The sequence below is a fragment of the Onychostoma macrolepis genome, chromosome 13 (genome assembly GCF_012432095.1).
Source record: "Onychostoma macrolepis isolate SWU-2019 chromosome 13, ASM1243209v1, whole genome shotgun sequence".
In the NCBI taxonomy this organism is placed as follows: Eukaryota; Metazoa; Chordata; class Actinopteri; order Cypriniformes; family Cyprinidae; genus Onychostoma; species Onychostoma macrolepis.
In genome coordinates, this window is record NC_081167.1 from 19,085,409 (window position 1) to 19,105,749 (window position 20,341).

At 35.0% G+C, this 20,341-nt stretch overlaps 3 protein-coding genes across 3 annotated transcripts; 1 reads left to right on the forward strand and 2 right to left on the reverse strand.

Annotated features, from left to right (window-relative positions):
* Positions 1–478: 478 nt before the first annotated feature.
* On the reverse strand, positions 479–8,495 carry scdb (stearoyl-CoA desaturase b). Its single transcript, XM_058796732.1, has 6 exons — positions 8,323–8,495; positions 7,914–8,124; positions 6,491–6,621; positions 3,953–4,158; positions 2,693–2,925; positions 479–2,353 (listed from the first exon to the last, which is right to left on the reverse strand). Exons 2-6 carry the CDS (start codon positions 8,107–8,109, stop codon positions 2,154–2,156), a joined length of 966 nt encoding a protein of 321 aa, XP_058652715.1. The 5' UTR covers positions 8,110–8,124; positions 8,323–8,495; the 3' UTR covers positions 479–2,153.
* A 2,718-nt stretch (positions 8,496–11,213) lies between these two features.
* trmt2b (tRNA methyltransferase 2 homolog B) lies at positions 11,214–12,975 on the reverse strand. Its single transcript, XM_058796117.1, has one exon. It carries the CDS (start codon positions 12,756–12,758, stop codon positions 11,313–11,315), a length of 1,446 nt encoding a protein of 481 aa, XP_058652100.1. The 5' UTR covers positions 12,759–12,975; the 3' UTR covers positions 11,214–11,312.
* A 1,510-nt stretch (positions 12,976–14,485) lies between these two features.
* dnajb12a (DnaJ heat shock protein family (Hsp40) member B12a) lies at positions 14,486–19,691 on the forward strand. Its single transcript, XM_058794725.1, has 9 exons — positions 14,486–14,681; positions 15,109–15,280; positions 15,424–15,569; positions 15,673–15,849; positions 15,961–16,040; positions 17,265–17,374; positions 17,657–17,829; positions 17,951–18,085; positions 18,186–19,691. Exons 1-8 carry the CDS (start codon positions 14,549–14,551, stop codon positions 18,073–18,075), a joined length of 1,116 nt encoding a protein of 371 aa, XP_058650708.1. The 5' UTR covers positions 14,486–14,548; the 3' UTR covers positions 18,076–18,085; positions 18,186–19,691.
* Positions 19,692–20,341: the final 650 nt, after the last annotated feature.

The following is a 20,341-nucleotide window of genomic DNA, read 5'->3' on the forward strand; positions in this document are numbered from 1 at the left end:
AGACTTGATTTTAAAACCTATCATTTAGATTTATTAGGCTACCATGTAGGCTACTCCCCCAAATGTTATTCTTTCACAGCTGAAATATAAACAAAACTACCGATTAAAAATCAGGAATTTAGTAGCTTATTCAGGTTTAGATTTTCAATAAATAGGCTAAACAAACTAACACACAAATAAATATTTACTTGCTTGCTTAAGTTTTGTAATTTAGCTCTCCATAGAAAACCATTAATCAAATAGGCCTATACAATCAAATTTAAAACCATAAAAAAAAAATAAAAAAAAGTTTCACAAAACTCGTGCACCGCTATATCGCGCACGGGTGAACGCTTAAATGATCGAATAAATCGCACAGAGTAAACACTTTTCATTTTTGCTTTAAAACTGACATGGTGGTCTCACTCACTTCTGATTATGATTATACGATTATTATGAATATGATCTGTGGTCAGCGCTACAAAAGAAAGTTAGCTGAGACTACATTTTCAGATATACACACATTTTATTCAATTAAGAAAAGATTAATATTGATTCATAACAAAACTCACGGTACAACTCGCAAAACTCTTCCACTTATAGAAATTTTGGTTTATGGTACATGAAACAACATTCCTTGAAAATGTGCCCATTAAGGCTCCCAGACATCAAAGGTCAACACTGTATAAATAATTAAGCTGTAAAACGCAGTGTCAATTTGTGTTTCTTCTTAAACATGGGTGTATGTTTTAAATATATAAAGCATTTGGCATTTTTTACATTTGGAAAATGCATACCACTATCAACCTATCAAACATTTATGAGAAAAAAATATATATTTAGGGAGCTACAGATGGTCATTCATTCGTCACAGAAGAGCCAAGAAAACAGCCCACCCTGAATGACTTAAAACTTCATAAGTTTGTAATAATTTTTCTGATGCTATACATCATCTTTGCATTTTCAATTTTGAGTCTAACCCAAAATCTGAAGATATATAGGCCTATTCTATAAGGCAAAGGGCAAGATTCTATCTGATGAAGACATTTGAATATTCCAATCCTTGGATTATATCATAAGGACAAATAAATGTCCTATAATAAATCTGCTAGAATAATTGTACACCACATTACTTTTACCCCAACAGACACATTTCTTTCAAAATGTTTTTTGGTTAAATATCTTTCATAATACTTGAAATAGTCCTTTCGTACTTCAATATATTTGTAATTAGAAAAGAGTTCACCATATAGGCTTACCTGGTCATTTAACAGGTACTTTTTTTTTACAGGACCACAAGAGTCCAAGGAAACCAGATAGAGCACTATGCAACATGGAAAACATTGATTAAGAAATTAAACTTTCTGATAAATTGCTCATTTTACTTGAGGGAAATCCTCATCATAAGCATCAGTGATCTGAGGACCTTTGCATTGGCATGTAGAATAAAAATAAATAAGATTAAATAAGAATTTAAATAAAAATGAAAATATTTTGACGTATTTCCATGTATACTGTCAACAAACCTATTCTAAACAGAACTAACCTTAGTTATTTAAGTCAACATTTTAGCTCAGCTGAGAACAATTTTCCCATGGACTTTTCTATGGCACAGTTTTATTTGACTATACATACTGACCTATAAATAACTCTTTTGGTGGTCGTTAAATTTATTTCAAATGGAAAAAAGCTTTTATCATCTAAGAAAATGTAAAATAGTGCCAATATATTAATCTTAATTTTACAGCTTGTATAGCTTGCTGAAACGATGTTTTAAAATCATAACAGTAACTGCTTATCCAGAGAAAACATGGGTCAACCTAATCATGAGAGAGGGCTGTAATGAGGCACATGGCTGTTTAACTAGTGAAGTACCATCTCTTGCCTCTTGAGGCAGACTGGGACATATTTATTCTCCCAATCTATGGCCTTTACCATCTCCGAAAATAATCTCCCACAGTCTAATACATGTCATGAAAAGGAAAGAATTCTTAAGAACACATATTAGTCCAACACACTCTAGAGTTTCTTATTTCATATGAGAGTGTATATAGATCAATCTTCATTGCACACTAAGAAATGCTGCAAATGCTTTTGTATATGTTGCCTTATAACTTTTTTTTTTGTTTGTTTATTTGTTTGTTTGTTTGTTTTTCTCATATGTACTGAACAAATCAACCACTTTTGTGGCTGCCATCACCGGTGCGTTGAACGCGGGCCATGATGGTATCACGAGTTACCCTCCTACAATCCTTGGCCAGTCCAAAGAAGCACATGACATCTATAAACACCTTGGTCAAATTCAGCCGACTGCCAAACTCACTTGCAGCGTAATCATGGGGGAATGTGTGATGATAGTTGTGAAATCCTTCACCTAAAATTAAATCATGCATATATTTTCCAATCAGTACATACCAAATATGTTTATTTCGCATCAATTTTGTTCTTTTAAACTTTCTATTCATCACTAATACTGAAAAAAATGTAAACAGAAACTTGAAACAAAATAGTGTATATATAAAAACTTATGAAATGAAATGGTTTAATAATATTTATATTACTTAATATAAAAATGAACATAAACATAAATGCTTTTGTATTTTTAAATATATGTCAATAAATAAATGTGCAAACTAGAATATTTAAAAAACTTTCAACAAGATTGAATTAATTAATTAATATTAAGCTGTAAAAGAAAAAACATTGTTCTTACCGATGGCACTGAAGGCAACAAACTTGTTCTCTCTGGGATTGATGTTGTGGTCATAAGGCCTCATTCCCCACATGTGAGCTGCACTGTTGACCAGCCAGGTCGCATTAAGGGACACAGTGTATCTCAACAGACACGGAACTAAGTAACTGGTCAAAAGACTCTCTTCCCAAAAGAACCAAGGTACAAACGTGGGAATGAGAAAGCACATCACCACCACAGATAACTTGTAATGCCTATGGACAGAGAAATGAAAGATTAAAAACAACAATTCCAATAGCCATTTTATCACTGCTTTACACTTAACTGTCACATGTTGTTCTATGTATGTCATTGATTTTCTGAATTAACATAGGCTGTTAAACCTCAGCTGAAACACAACATGCAGTTTGAAATGCTGACTAACCAGCTATGCTCCTATTATCTGATCTGGCAATTTTATGAAACGTGTTTTTAAACCCTTATGAAAAAGCTCAGGACTTTTGTTGGACTTCATTCAAAGTGATGGGAAGGGATATTGATTATTCCACACATCAGCTAGTGCCAAATATGAGCCCTGGTTCAGATGACTAAACCTGGATCAAAGTTTCTCCTGTCTTTGTCAGGTTTTAATCCAGTAAATAAATAAATTATTCAGCATCATTGAATCAAGTTTTGAATTATCAATTTTATTGGTTTTGAGTTCATCCAAAAAAAAAAACAAAAAAAAAAGTGATAAGATGTCAATACAGAAGTAGTGTATGTACTTTACCATTCAAACATTTGGGGTCGGTAAGGTTTGTAAAATATTTCTGATTGAAGCCTTTTTTTTAGCCTTTTATTTTATCAAAATTACAGTAAAATTTTAAAATATTATTACAATTTAAATGAACCGTTTTCTATTGTAATATTTGTTTTCTAATGTAATAATCATTTTTAAAATTTCATGTATTACTCCAGTCTTCAGTGTCACATGATCTTTCAGAAATTATTCTGATTTGGTGCTCTAGAACCATTTCCTATTATTATCAATATGGATTTTGTGGAAAAAATTTATTTTCTTTAGGATTCTGAACAGAAAGCTCAAAAGAACAGTATTTATTTGAAATTTAAATATTTTGTAACAAAATGAATGTCTTTACTGTAATTTCTAATCAATTTGATACATCCTTGCAGAATAAAAGTATTTAAAAAAAAAATCTTACAGACCCCAAACTTTTATACAGTAGTGTAGGTAAGAAGATTTACAAAACTGAATATAAAATATCACAATTTCCCACTGACCTCCTCTGAAACATTACAACTCCATCTGCTTTTAGATCAGCGAGCTCCAGTTTGCGTCCTTTCTCAATAACTTCTGGGTGTTTTCGGACCAGCAGCCAGCCGATGTGGGCAAAGAAGAATCCTCTGCGGGCATTGTGTGGGTCCGCATGAGTCTCGGAAAACTTGTGATGGACACGATGGTCTCTGGCCCACTCATAGATATCATTCTAAATGGATATACATATATATTCATCATTATTGTAATTGTATATTATATCTGTCAGACTCTAAGTTGAGTACAAGAGTGTTTTTATATATATATATATATATATATATATATACACTATATTGCCAAAAGTATTGGGTCACCCCCTTCTAATGAACAGGTTTGACTACTTTAGTAATTTCCATGAGTACAAATCTTAATGTTTAAGCATATAATGGTATTCTTGTTTGGACAGGACCCTTTTCTATTCTAACATGACAATGTCTCTGTGTATAAGGCAAGGTTCAAAAAGAAATGATTGATTTAGTCAGTGTGGAAGAACTTGACTGGTCTGCAGAAAGCCATGTCCTAATCCAAGCTGAACACCTCTGGTGTGACTTTAAATGCAGATCTTGAGCCAAAAACTCTTTACCAAACACCAAAGACTTGTACATACACTATATGGACAAACATATTTGGACACCCCCTTCTTTAGAACAGAAAAAGGCACTTCCAAAACTGTGGCAACAAATATGGAAACATAATTCATGTATTTAAAAAATTGTACTTCCATCTCTGTTGCAACAGTTTTGGAAGTGTCTAAAATGACTGTACCCAAGTTATTGGTGTTTGGTAAAGAGTTTTTGGCTATATATATACACCATCATGGCCACAATTAACAGCACCCTTTCATTCAATACTTTTTGAAACCTCCATTTGCCAGTTTAACAGCTCTAAATTTTCTCCAATAATGCCTGATGAGGTTAGAGAACACCTGACAAGAGATCAGAGACCATTCCTTCATCCAGAATCACTCCAGACCCTTTAGATTCCCAGCTCCATGTTGGTGCTTCTTCTCTTCAGTTCACCCACTCATTTTCTATAGGGTTCAGATCAGAGGACTGGAATGGACATAGCAGAAGCTTGGTTTTGTGCTCAGTGACCCATTTTTGTGTTGATTTTGAGGTTTGTGTTTGGATTATTGTACAGTTGGAAGATCCAAACATGGCCCATTATAAGATTTCTAACAGAGTCAGTCACTTATTGATTTTTTTATCTGTTGGTATTTGATAGAATCCATGACACCATGTGTCCAAACAAGATGTCCAGGACCTCCAGCAGAAATATAGGCCCACAGCATCAAAATACATATATATATATATATATGAGTATATTTCATTGTACACATGGGGTACTTTTTATCCCTGTGTTCACCAAACCCATCTTGAGTGTTTGATGCTAAAAAGCTCATTTTTTTAGTTTCATCTGACCATAGAAGCCAGTCCCATTTGAAGTTCCAGTCGTGTCTGATAACTGAATATGCTGGAGTTTGCTTTTGGATGAGCGAGGAGAATTTTTCTTGAAACCCTCCCAAACAACATGTGGTGATGTAGGTGCTGTTTGACAATTGACCCCGAGACTCAACTATTTTCTGCAATTCTCCAGCTGTGGTCCTTGGAGAGTCTTTAGCCACACAAACTCTCCTTCTCACCGTGCATTAGGACGATATAAACACGCGTCCTCTTCCAGGCAGTTTCGTAACATTTTATGTTGATTGGAAATTCTTAATTATTGCCCTGATGGTGGAAATGGGAATTTTCACTGCTCTAGCTCTTTTCTTAAAGCCACTTCACTAATTTGTGAAGCTCATATACCTTTAGCTGCACATCAGAAATATATTCTTTGTTTTTTCTCATTGTGATGGATGATTAAGGGAATTTGGACTTTGTTTTCCCTCCTATTTATATTTCTGTGAAACAGGAAGCCATGGCTGGATAATTTCATGTTCATAATCACCCTGGAGTGCTCAAAATTGTGAATATGAATGGGAATATACTTCAGAGATATTTTACCCATAAGAATTTCTAGGGGTGCCAATAACTGTGTCCAATGTGTATTTGAGAAAAACATTTATTTCATAATGATATTTCCCCCCATTTTAAATTCTTATTATCCAATGAAAGGTTAGATTTTTGTGAATTTTTTTTAAACAAAAGATCAAAAGGATTAACAAGGCAGCTTAATTTTCACAGCCTTCTTTGATCATATTTACCAAGGGTGCCAATATTTTTGGCCATGACTGTGTATATATATGCACATATAGCAAATGTAAGTAGTCATTTGGCAGATGCTTTTATGCAAAGTGTCTTACACTACACTTATTACAGGGACAATCCCAGGTGGACATCCTGGGGTTAATTGCTTTGTTCAAGGGCACAATGGCTATCTCTCGGCTCTTGTGAGGTTTGAACCTATTAGCCCAGATCTTTAACCACTACACCATCTGAGCTGCATTCAAGTTTACTGCATTTTTTAATGTGGTTGATTGTTTCATCCACTTAAAAATGTTTTACCTGAAAAGCCATGGAGTTTGCAGTCGCTAGGAAGATTCGTAATGGCATCGAGGCTTTGTAAGACCTGTGGCTCCAAAGGCGATGGGCGCCGGCGGTTATTCCTAGAGCGCTTAGCATGAAACACACTCCCGCTGTCACATTAAGAGAGAAAATAGAACAGAATGTTTAAAAACAAATTAGTCTGAACTACACACAGCATCTATAGTGTGTAACGGTGTGTGTGTCCTTGATTCGCTCTATGAGAGGACAAAATGTCTCGCTGTGTGTTGTCAGACAAGGCTGCAAGGGATGTGGGATACCAGGCCACAGACTGTGAAAAAGGGCACACTGTTATGACCCGGCTCAATTTACAATGGAGAGCCTATTTCAACAGCAATTGTTCTTTGTTCAACAGGGTGCAATATTATGCAGAGCTGTGATGCCAAAAATGTACACAACAGTGGAGCACAGTTATAGCTTTTGGTAGGATTTCAAATTATTCACGGGACTGTCTCGCTATCACTCTCAAACACGCACACGCTTACAAAATGCTTTTAGCATTGGTCTACATAACAAATTTATCTGAGACAAAGTGGCCTGACATATTTTCGCTTTTGACAAAAAAACATGACATAAAATAATTTTATGATAATATCTGAGAATAGTAATCACAACTTTGAATCTGTAAGAGAAGAACACCTCCACCCTTATGAGAGGAAATACCTGCAAAACAAGCAAGGGAAACTGGGGAGCTTTGCTGAGTTTATAACCAATTATACTTCACATGAGCAATAGCGGTTAAATCATACAAGTTGTAGGGCAGTATAAAAAAATTATAAAAGATTTACATGAGAAAAAGAAAAGAAAAAACTATTTTGAGCTAAGAAAGTTAAATGCCATGTCTGATTTATAGTTTGATTCATGGATGTTAAAAGACAGAACTGATATAATAAAATTCAGCAGGTTTTCCTGTTTAATTTGATATATAAAATCCATACTAATGAATCGATTTTCAATGTATTTCTACTAATCACATGAGGATTGCAGAAAATAACTTTCAGTGTCCATAAATATGAAATTAACTGATAACTTTATATTTGATTAAAATTATTGACTTATTAACATGACTTATTTCCATATTTGTTGCCTATTCTATTTACTATTAAATGTTTACTGTATGTTTACCATTTTGAGTCAACATGTAATGAGGGTTATGGTGGGGATGGCTTATAAAATATTTTATGTGCGTGTGTGTGTGTATCTATCTATTTATCTATCTATACGCAAAACACGTAGTTGCAGACATTATAACATTATCCAGACTCTTCATACATTAATCTTAGGCCATCAAAAAATAAAAACGCAGTAAACACACGATCAGGTTGCTATTCAAACAAACGTCAGTCAGTTCATAGAGTCAGAATTAACAGTATAACATACTCACTCCACATCAGCGTTAAGGATGAGACCGATGGAAGAATCATCAGGCCATAAAGAGCTCCTAGGTGCAAAAGAGACATTAATAAAACGTTTCTCCATACGATTTTCACTGGAGGACTCGGGCCCGGTTTCTCCTCGTAAGCATCATCATAAACATCCTCTGTCGTCGTCGTCGTCGTCGTTTCGGCCATTTCTTTCATGCTCGTTATTGTCTCCTGTAAAGAGAACGAGTCGATTATATGTTCACGACCGTCGGCAAAGAAAAGCCATCTGTCATTTCAGTCATCATTATTATAAAAGACAAAGCCCTCATACAATGAATACGCTAAATTCTGCACAAAATGGGTGTGACTTGTGTCTCAATACACGCACGCAGGAATAAACCCGCATTCACGCATCTGCGACACGCTTACCTTGTTTGCGATGCAACCATAAAGAATTATCACAATTTGATTGATGCTAGCAGGCAGGTTCCCCGTCGAGTGATTTAATTTTTGATTTTTTGCGTGTCTAACCCTCTGATTTCGTTTAAAATGATGCAATTGGGCGAGGCTGAGAGGATGCCATCTAGCCCTACCAGTTTCATTGGTTGCCTGGTTATCTGATGCTTATGTTGTGGACGCCATGTACGCTGGTTTTTGATAGCCAACACTCTCACTGTGTGATACAGATCAGATCACATCTCTACAAAGCTTGTTTGTTTGTTTTTTAATGTTCACGAGTAAATTAGAAAATGCAAGTCTTTGCCCAAGTCAATATGGGCTATTTTGCCAAAACACTTTGAATAACCAGACACACAAAAATAATGTTTTTTGTTTTTGTTTTTTTTAACTACTGAATTAATGTGAATGCACAAACGTTTCAATGTAACACTTTCAGCACATAATATATCTGTTAATGTTTACTGTATAATGAATTTTACAATGCTATAAAAATGCAAACCTTTCCATATTTTCCAAGAATAAGAGATTATTTTGTTACTAGCTTAGTCTAAAAAGGCTTACTGGTGAACATAGGCCATCTTCTGAAGAGCTACACATGCAGCTACGATTTCCTCAAAAGAGGAAATACGGATCCTTAATACGGTATTCTTATACTTTCCATATTTCCGGAAAGTTCTTTCCGGAAATACAGTGCTAAAATGACAACAAATCTGTAGTTCCTCAAACAGGGATTAATTCTTGTAGGTTACTATAATTTCCCATAGCCAGATCTCATCTCCCATTGTTAAAATGTACTGCTGAGCACATTACAGTAATTGAATGGCATTGTATTTTGCACTCATATCACTGTTTCATATTACACAAAATGGCTGTCTTTTGACTCTGGTCAAGAAGCATTTACTTAATGTTTCCTGAATCGGTGCACTTAGGCTACTATACAGTTTTTGCTGAGTTGGTGGTTCATTGTGAGCTTGCTTCATCCAAATCATCAGCCCTTTTCAGTCACATGGAACTGTGTCATACATAATGGTGGTTCTGTGTTTATACTTAAACAGAAAGAGCATAGTACAGTTGAAAATGATAGTTGTGCTCATCATGATATTTTCAAATGTGAACTTGTTGTTAATGATTAAGGAATCTGTCCTATTTTCACAACTTGATCATACTTATTATTGGACTTCACAAATTCTGTAAGTAGGGAGACCGGGGATGATAGTAACACTTTTTGTTTGAGCATCAGTAACTCAGTGGTTGTTTGTGCTAGATCTCTCAAACATTGATATATCGTAGCCACATTTGTCAACAAATAAAACTAACTTGGACGTGTACTGCATAATAACAGATTGTGTGAGTTAATGTCAAATACAAAGAGTTCCGTTGTTACAACCTACCCCACTACTGGGGTGAGTTGTAACACAGGCTGGGGATAGACGTAACAGTGTGAAGTAATTTGCTGAAATAAGACCCACACTGCCAATTTATGCAAGAACTTTATTGAGGAACAAAAAATAATCTGTTTTGAATAAAGTGAACCATTTAAAGTGACAAAAAAAACATTATATTGTATTCCTTTTCAATTTAGCACAAACACAATTGCTGTGTGTGTGTGTGTGTGTGTGTGTACTGTGTTCCTTTCACATAAGGGTTCAGTCACTGGCTGTTTTGCCATCTACCTATTTTTATGTGAATTTTGGAATGCTGGATGGAAATGTCAAGACGCGTAGAAATTGTAAAAATGTGCACAAAAAAACGTATGTGCTCATTTGAGGCGGATAGTGTTTTTGTCCAATAAAATGTTATGCACATAAACTATGATGGAAACAGATTTTACATAAATCCCTTGATGTGCAACAAAAACCTCACATGACTTTGCCTCAATATTTTTTATGAACTGTTACAACTATCCCCACCCCAAACAGCCATAACATAGCTAACTGTTTCAGCATGTGGGGTTTAAGTTAGCATGAATGCAAAGTATCACATTAAACTAGAGAAACAGCTATTTTAGGTGATGAGTCAAAAGATTGTATCTACAACACAATGATCGCTAGGCAAAAAATGATCTTAATGAAAAATATTGGTTTCTTTCCTGAAAATCTGTTTTTTGGTCATAAAATCTACAATGTTGCTCACATTCACATGCCACTTCTTCTGTAACATGTATGATATTGATGACATGACCACAGCTCTTTTCTGACTTGTCAAACTGACCGTGTTACAACTAACCCCGTGTTACAACACTCCCCGGTCTCCCCCTATACATAAAACACACTGGCTTTTCTGAGCGAGTTGGTTATATAAATAGAACAGATTCTTTAAGCATTCACATTTGAAAATATCTAACTGCACCACATCTATGCAGCACATCTATGCAGCACTGCACAAAATGGAGGGATGAGGCAATAGCACCCTCTAGTGATAATGTAAGGGATCTGCTATAGAGTCAAAACATAAGGGTTTACTAAATAATGTGTTAATATCACTGAGATGCTAGTATATTGTTTAACTGCTACAAGATAAAATAGCATGTCCTTGTAAAAAAAAAAAAAAGTTTTACATTGTATAGCTATATCATGTCAGTATCACTGAGATACTTATCACTTTTATTCATATTTTGAATTATTTTTATTTTTTCAATTTAATTTCAGCTTTAGTATTTTTGTTTTTGTTTATCTTATTAGTTTCTTAATGTCAATACAATTTTTATTTTTAGTTTGATATTTTAGTACAGCAAATTAAACTAAATGAAAATATGAAATGTTTCCTTGTCAACTAGCCAAAATAAACTAGTCTAATACCGTTTATTTTATTTCAAGTAGCAAAAATTCCTTCTGTGGTTTTAGCTTTAGTTAACTATCATAAATATTCAAAGAGAGAGAAACTGCATTGAAAATTTTCCATTGACATTTAATGAATAAAACTGTCATGAATAAAAAGTCATACTTTCTCAAAAACAGCTACTATCGCTCAAACACAAGCACTAGTTCACAGTGAGTAGTGTGTGGAAACAGGTCCACAGGGATGGCCACAGTTGGTTTGAAGGCTTCTCCAGTGATCTTCCTCTTATAGTCTGAACTGCACAGGTCTCTAAAGTTCCTCATTGCCTCCCCATCAGGTTTGCATGATATATAGACAAGCCTTCTTATGGCTAGGTGGTTCCTCAAGGCTCTGACAACTCGATAATGTAGGCCAGCCCTGGACGGATTCACCACGGCTGTCAGCCCGCCATCAGAATTCAAAGTGGCCATCAGATTTGGTAGAACAACTTCCGCTTTGCCTGAGAGAAACTGACAATTATGAACTCCGTTTAGTGCTGCATTAAACTTGGCGTCCTCAACCGCCTGCTCAAGGAGCTCGATGCCAATGACTCTCTCCATCTGTGGTGATAACGAAATGCCAATGGCTCCAGTACCACAGCAGACATCCAGCAGGGTGCCTCCAACACAAGCCCGATTCAGCTCCGCAACAGTCTTGTACAAAGCTTCCGCCGCTCCCCGATTCACCTGAAAGAACGAATCAGCAGAAATGCGGAACTTGAAGCCAAGAACCTCCTCAAAGATATGGGGCTGTCCATGCAGAAGCTTATACGGGGATTGTTCATGACTGCAACGGGTCATTGTGGTCTCCTGGAAGTACAGAGAATACAGTTGACAAACTGCTCCGGGACCTTGTGTGAAGTACTCCACCAGAACAGCTTTATGGACGGCTATCTCCTCAGGCGTTAGGGTTTGAGGATGGAAGTAAACTATGGCCATTGTGTGACCAGCGGAATTTGTTCTTATCGTGATTTCTCTCCAGTGACCACCATCGTGAAGTAAAATGCATGGTTTGAGTGGTGAGAGGCGTATAAAATCTTCATAGTGCCTTGCAACCATCTTGTGTTTTGAAGGCATGTTCAGGAGATGGTCACCGTGGACACAGACAATGTTGCCTGTTTTACCATTGCCGATATAAAATCCAACAGTTTTTGGATTCCCATCTACCCCTACGTTGACAGAGAAAGTTGATTTGTTGCGGTATCCATCACTCACTGGTGAGGCTACTATGGGAAGGAGGGGGAAACTTAAATCATTTGAAAAAGGGTGCATTGAATACTGAGCTAGTTGCTTTGTCATCTCAAGTAAGATCTTGTGTTGCTGCTCTTGTTTCCACTGGAGCTGGTCCTCATAACTCATTCTCCACAGAGGAGTCACAGTATCAGCCAGTCTCTCCTCCCAGGAGAGAGTATGCCAGTCAGCAGGTAGTTTGGGTTTCCTTTCCTTTCTTCTCGTTAAAGGCTTACAGCCAGTGCTGACAGCACAGCGGCTGGTTATTGAATAGCTGAAGCATGTTTTTGGTATAATGGCTGAGTGTTTCAGCAGTGGCCAGGTTAAATGTAAGCGCAATGTTTTATAGGCACGCGACATTGATGCAGCTTCTGCGGTCACGCGCTCAAAACAACTACACTAAATAATGTTATGAAACGATCGCGTCAGCGCTCTAGATATATTTTGCCTCACAACATACACGTGTAAACTGTCAACAGCCCGGTAAAACAAATATTGTTCCTTGTACCTTTTTCCCATGTGCCCACAACAACTTCAGTTGATATGACGCTCTAATGACGCTACTTTCTTTACTAGCGCGCCCACTCTGCTTACAGACCGCAAAAGCACGTTTCCGGAAGTAAAAAGGGTTTTTAATTTGTTTCATTATTATTTTACTGTTAATATGATCCTTCAGAAGAACAACACTTATCGATAAGCAGAATAAACAAAATAATCAAATTAAAAATAACATAAATAATTGTAAATAAATGTTATTTTAAAAATATTTTAAACAACAACAACAAAAAACTTACATGGAAAACATTCATAAGTAGATCAAACCTTATCAATCACCAAACATTTCTTATATTGTTTCAGGAATATGTTGCATTTTTTTTATTTTTTTTTAGTTAGTTATCTTAGTTAGTTATTTTAGTTTATTTTAGTAGAACTCGATTGAAATGCAAAGAGCATAACATAAAGGGATGTTAAAAATACAAACAGATAAACAAACAACAATCAGTCAGAAATATAATATCGTAGAAATGTGTTATATTTATCATTATCATACATTTATTTATTTAACACACATACTTATTACATTTCAAATTTGCACCTAACATACCTGTACATACTATATATATATATATATATATATATATTTTATATATATATATATATATATATATATATATATATATATATATATATATATATATATATATATATATATATATATATATATATATATATATATATATATATATATATATATAATTCATTATATTATTCTGTGTCTTGTCTTGTCACTGTCATTCTGTTGCACTGTGAAGCTTCTGTCACCAAAACAAATTCCTCATATGTGCAAACATACCTGGCAATAAAGCTAATTCTGATTCTGATTCTGATTATTTATGAGTTTAAGAGATTTTACACTATGGGAAACCTCAGCAAGAATGTTACAAAGTGGACTTTTCTTAACTGGTTCTTGAATAACAATTACATAGCCTAACAAAATTGCCAAGGGTATACATAGAAAAATATAGAAAATAAATATTAATTATACATGTATATAATATAAAACCACCAGAAATATAAAGTAAAAACAAATAAATAAAATAATTAAAGGCCTTGCTATTTCACAATGTCATATCTTAAATGTACTAAATAGATTTTTACAACCTTTTTTGTTTGTAGTACTGTCCTTAATTGTGCATATATACATTTTCTAATTCCTTAAGTACCATGCACAGAGGAAGAGAGGTTTCTGATTGCTTAAATTACAACGATGAATATGAAACCAAGAGATCAATAATACATGCCTCACTTTCCAAACTCTTACAGTTCAACCAAAAAATAAAAATAAAATACAAATTACATGTTCATATATCATTAAAGAATATTACACAACAATTTTTCATTTATAAATCTAGAAACCTTCCACCATAACTTCTTTGTACATTGACAATGCCAGAAAATATGAGGTGCAGCTTCTCAATGTAATGAACAAAACAATTTACATCCATAGCTACCAGAGACTTAGAGGGACTTGGAGAGCTACAAAGTGGACGTTCTATCCGTTAGTGAAAAACTCTTGACGTTGTTGTAAACGTCATCAGGCTGCGTCTGGGAGGTCAGGAAAGAGATCAGTCATCAGTTCCGCCGTCGCAATGGAATCAAACAAGGACGAAGCGGAGCGCTGCATCGAAATAGCGATCGCGGCGCTGCGAGATAATGAGCCCGACAAAGCCAGACGGTTCCTCGAGAAGGCGCAGAGACTGTTTCCCACCGACAAGGCGAGATGTGCGTGTAATGTAAATAAATGTGTAGCGGAGATCGTAAGAGGTCTGTTAAAAGGCCACCGGAAAACCCGAAGTCTGTAGTTAGACGGTAATTAAGGCCTTGGGATCTCGATCTTTATTATGACTCTGAAATAACACTATTTTCTACTTTTATTTGATCTAGCTGTGTGTTGTCGAACCACATATTTAGTGGCCTTGGTTATGTATCACTTCTATTAGATGTCCATAGTATTTTCATATCTAGGTAACGTAACGTAATATACTCTAAATTCAAATTTCATCTTAATTATTTTCATTTCTAGATAGATAGAGTGATTTGACGGATTATAGATAGATAGATAGGTAGGTAGATGGATTTGGTTATTGCATTAATGATAGATAGATAGACACCAGTACTTCTTATTTAAATGAAAGTGTTCTTGTCTCAGCTTTACTAGAAACTATTGCTGAGAATGGAGGACCTTCTACAAGTGAAGAAAACATTAGAGAAAATGATGGATTACGAAACAGAAGTCACAACACTGAAGATCACTCCTCTGGACAGGGTGCCACAGAATCAGCCAAACCATACACATCAGAGCAGTTGGATGCCGTCAAAAGGTCTGTTATTTGTTTCAGACTAACGTTACTTGCCTGAAAGTCTGGGACATGGTCATTATTTCGGTTTATATGTGTGCGTAGTGCTTTCATCGCCTGACTACTCTCTTCCTATTCTGCTGTGATCTGTCATTCTCTTCATGCAGAATTAAGAGATGTAAAGACTATTATGAGATTCTTGGAGTCAGTAAAGAAGCTTCTGAGGAGGATCTGAAAAAAGCCTACCGAAAGCTAGCTCTAAAGTTTCATCCAGATAAAAACCATGCACCTGGTGCCACTGAAGCATTTAAAGGTAAAATACATGACTTGAACTTGTGTATTCAGCATTCTGCAATCAGTATAGAGGGCGTTTGCATGTGGTCTTCTCATTTGTTTTGTTTCCTGGTCTTCAACAGCTATAGGTAATGCTTATGCAATTCTAAGTAACCCTGAAAAAAGAAGGCAGTATGATGTTTATGGTGAAGAAAAAGCCCATCCGACTCACAGGCACAGGACCTATCACAGAAATTTCGAGGCAGATATTTCCCCTGAGGACCTTTTCAATATGTTCTTTGGAGGTGGATTTCCCACCAGTGAGTCCTGTGACCTTTTTAAATGTGGTTTTAGAAACATGTCAGTGGCTGTGTTCAGATACGTTCAAAACCGTGAAATGTCATTGTGCCATTTCTTTTTTACACTTCTAGGTAATGTGCATGTGTACAGCAATGGCAGGATGAGGTTTGGCCATCAACAGCGACATGAACGACGAGAACAACAGAGAGAAGTAAGAGCACAATTATCTTGCAAGATTATAAGGGGTTTTGTGTGGATTCTTTATGTGCATATGTAAGTGTAGCATGTACAGAATGATGAAGCATCGGCTGATGTGTTATTAAGGGGAATAGAACAAAATGTAAATTATACAAGAAGCCATTCCCTTTTCACTTCAGAATATTATAACTCCACAAATCTAAGAACTTTAGTATGTCCATAAGTCCCTCATTAACGATTCTACACAAGAACCTTTGATATTCAACATAATATAATGTCATAGATCACTATTTTACAGAGACATAAAATTAGTTCAGATAACCTCAATACTCAATTGAATAAATCTTACAAATGTTGATATTCAGGTGAAATCACAATTAAGAAGAGCATAGCCCTTTATTAAATGTGTTACGAGATTGAGTCGCAGGGTTTCTGCAGGTCCTAAAAAAGGTCTTAAAAAGTCTTACTCCTCCCTTCCACAAGTTAAGGTCTAAAAGTTTTAAAATCATATAGTCATGGCATTAAATGTTGCTTACACTGCAAAAAAAAAAAAGAAGAAGAATTGCATAAATATACATTTACTTGAGATGCAAATTGAATATGAAGTTTTATTTTCTGACAAATTGAACGATATTAAGTGTTTATGCTTAAAACAAGAACACACATCTGTCAATGGGGTGTGAAAACTTGTTTTCCCAGGTAAATTAAGGTCATTTTTCTGAGCCCACTGGCAGATATTTGTTCTCGTTTTAATCATGAACATGATCAATTTCTAATAAAACAAGACATCCAATCTTACATTAGTTTGCTTCTCAAGTAAATGATTTAAACAAGAAAATATTGTGATGAGGAACTTTTTTGTTTGTTTGTTTGTTTGTTTTTTTGCAGTGTAATCAGAAGGAAAAGTAAACGTTATTTTCATATTCTTAAGCAATTGTTTTTGTAAAGTCAATTAAACATATTGTGTTCCGTTCAATTTATTCCTTAAATTTTGTTTACTTAATCTTAAAAATGTCTTATATTTACCTTCGTACAACATACAGAAGCCCTGTGTGCCATTTGTGGTCAAGAAAAAAAAAAAAAATTGTTCTATGATATTTTAAATTGCATTATTTGAGCCAGTTGGTATGTATTTAAAAGAATTATTCAGGCTGATGAAATATAACAATCGTTTTTTTTTTTCCCCATTATGTCATGGTGTACTGTTTAATTTTAATGAATGATTTTTATCATCCAGGGTGGCCTTGCCTTGTTTGTACAGCTGATGCCAATACTCATTCTGATCATAGTCTCAGCTCTCAGCCAGATGATGGTTTCCAGTCCTCCATACAGCCTCAGCCACAGACCGTAAGCCTAATATTGACTAAATGATCATGTGTACTTGGTATATTATTATTATACACTATTATTTAACATTGAGTCATATGAAGCACTTTCTCTATCCCATTGTACGATTCGAGTTAGATGTCACACTAAGTTAACCATATATTGTTTGTTTTGATATCCTTAAACCTCAGTCTCACAGAAAAATGTTCTGAAAGCAAAAGTATGTTTATCTTGTTAAAGCATGATGGATGTCACTTAAGTGATAAATATCTCTGACGTTATCGAACATTCCACCTGCTTTAGATCCATGGGCCACACAAACAGGCGACACACTGCCACTCTGAAGGTGCCTTACTATGTGGGCGACCACTTCTCAGAAGAATATACGGGGATGAATCTTAAGAATGTTGAACAAAGTGTGGAGGAGGACTATATATCAAACCTGAGAAACAATTGCTGGAAGGAGAAGCAGCAAAGTATGTGATGCATATGAAGCTGCTTAATAATGCATGTTTATAGATGATGTATAAAGCAGTGTTTCAGAGTGCCTGCCTGTCCGCATAATGCAAGTGTAATTTAGCAAAATATTGTTTGCAGAGGAAGGCTTGTTGTATCGGGCACGGTACTTTGGAGATGCAGATTTATACCAAAGGGCACAGAAAATGGCAACACCCAGCTGCTCGAAACTTTCAGATATACAGGTTCTGTTACATGGTCATTGAGTAGCAGAACGTGAGTTTACTTTTCTTTTCTGAATTTTAATTGTTTGTCTGGTGGACAATTGTTTGTCTGTGGACATTCTTTGACCGTGTCTTATTTTGCTCTGTTTCAGGTGGTGTCCTGTTGAGACGTCATTTGAAGATGATAATATACAGAAATGTTCTGTTCTCTTTGTTAAAATGGGACATTGCATTGCACCAGTTCAGGAGAAACAAAGATAGCCCATCCTGGTGCCACATGGGTTCACTCTCATCTCTCCTTCAAAATCTTAGGAAAATTACAAGTCATGGAAGATCTTACCATCTGCGAAATGGTTTTATATATGGATTTAAATATGTAATGAATTAAAAAATAAAGCATTGGATGATTTGCTGGTACAGAGGAAAGTACACAGCTGTTAAATGGTAATCAATGCTGCTAGCTTACTGCTTTTCTTTTTTATTTAGACCTTTTCTTCTTGAAGCATTTTTTCAATACCCATATTTGGGTTTTCTGAGCCAATTCTGAAATTTCTAGTAGTGTTTGAGCGTTTATCTGACCACAGGAAGTCAAATGATTACACCGGTGTCATTCAGCATTTAATGATTTGTTCACTGTGGTTTTGCCTGTTGGATTTTTAAGAAGAATGTTTGAGATTTATGCAAATGGAAAATTAATATTTGTATTTATTAAATGGTATCATACTATTTTCTTCCATTTTAATTTATTTTTAGAACCTTAGAAGCAGTCATTTTAACAGTGTTTTGCAACGTGTAGATTAAGGGTTCTAAAGCATAATCAAGTGCCTTGCCAGATCCAGTCTTACTGTATACTGTAAGTCTCTGCATTATGTAATATACTGTAGGAAGGAAAACATCAATGCTTGACGTTAGTGCTTAAACCAATTAGCCACTGAAATGTTCTTGGAGATTTTTTTCTTTCATATTTTATGTTCTTTCATTTCAGTGCAACATTTTATGATTTAATTTTTTTTATGTATGTAATGTAACATAGTTACCAAAAAAGAAATGAATAAGAATACATTTTCTTTTTAATGAATTTAGAGTTGAAACATAATTATGCCTAATTTCACATTCCGAGTATATATTAAGCTTGTGACAGTCATTTTTTATTTTTTTATTTTAATTTTGTAACCATCTAAAAAAAAATTTTTTTTTAAATGTTCTGAAATATTTGCAACCAGTGATGTGTCAGAAAGGCTATCCATCTGAAAGTAAAATGTTCATTTTGTAGCCTATGTTGACTTGCATCTAAAGCAAATAATATTTGTGATTACCCAAAATGATTAACCCAATTTCATTGGCCAAATTAAAGGTATTTAAATAATCTTTAATATCTGGTTGATACATTCTTTCAGTAAAGAAGAATGTTTTTGGCCCTTTGGTCTTTTTGGGAATGAAACTGCTTTTACAACTGTCTGATTTATAAGGTAAGCACATTGAGATTTAAATACATAATTTTAGTTTTCCCTTTAATGTGTCTTGAAGTGAGAAAATTGCAACTACTTTGAAAAATAAATATTTAGGGTCAAGTCTGTTTGGACATACACTACTGTGTAAGCTTTGGGCTCAGTAATTTTTTTTTAAGAAGTCTCTTCTGCATATATTTGATTAAATACATAGTAAAAATATTATTTAAAATGACTGTTTGTATTGAGTTATTTCATACATTTTGATTTTATTACTGTGATGGCAAAGCTGAAATGTCAGCAGACATTACTCCAGTCTTCTGTGTCACTTGATCCTTTAGATAGTATTCTATTATGCTGATTTAGTGCTACAGAAAAAAATATCAATTTCTTTAACAAATCATAAAAAACCTTTGTAAGGTAGTATAGATTGGGATTTGCAGTCAACGGTCGGTGTTGGGAAATACACACCAGGGGGCAGTCGTGAGCTTTGTTTATAGAAATCATTAAAGAAATGAATCTTAACATCTGTGTTCTTTGGTTTTCACATTGAAATAACAATGCATAAACATACAAAACAAAAATGCACATTAATATCAAGTATATTGTTGCTAGTATTCATACTAGGATGATCAACTCTTCCTTTCCATCCCACAGTCATAAACCTATTCCACATCTGAATATTACTATATGGTGAACAACACAGGCATATATTTGATCCCTGGCAATGCTTAAAGGAGCTTTACCTATATATAACAGTCCTTTCAATCCTCATGAAATCCAGGCAGACTAAAGGACACTGCGAGTGTCTTGACTGATGCAGGTGGGCTCAGTGTTGGTGGTCAAGAGTTTCATGAAAT

Excerpts from the sequence above, each read along its gene's own strand:
- scdb (XM_058796732.1), bottom strand. The coding sequence starts at position 8,109 with ATGAAAGAAATGGCCGAAACGACGACGACGACGACGACAGAGGATGTT. Across the intron at positions 2,926-3,952 it reads GTTGTAATGTTTCAGAGGAG|GCATTACAAGTTATCTGTGG; the intron begins GTCAGTGGGAAA and ends CTCTGTCCATAG. Across the intron at positions 2,354-2,692 it reads TGTTGCCTTCAGTGCCATCG|GTGAAGGATTTCACAACTAT; the intron begins GTAAGAACAATG and ends ATTTAATTTTAG.
- trmt2b (XM_058796117.1), bottom strand. The coding sequence starts at position 12,758 with ATGTCGCGTGCCTATAAAACATTGCGCTTACATTTAACCTGGCCACTG.
- dnajb12a (XM_058794725.1), top strand. The coding sequence starts at position 14,549 with ATGGAATCAAACAAGGACGAAGCGGAGCGCTGCATCGAAATAGCGATC. Across the intron at positions 15,570-15,672 it reads TGCCACTGAAGCATTTAAAG|CTATAGGTAATGCTTATGCA; the intron begins GTAAAATACATG and ends GGTCTTCAACAG. Across the intron at positions 16,041-17,264 it reads GACGAGAACAACAGAGAGAA|GGTGGCCTTGCCTTGTTTGT; the intron begins GTAAGAGCACAA and ends TTTATCATCCAG.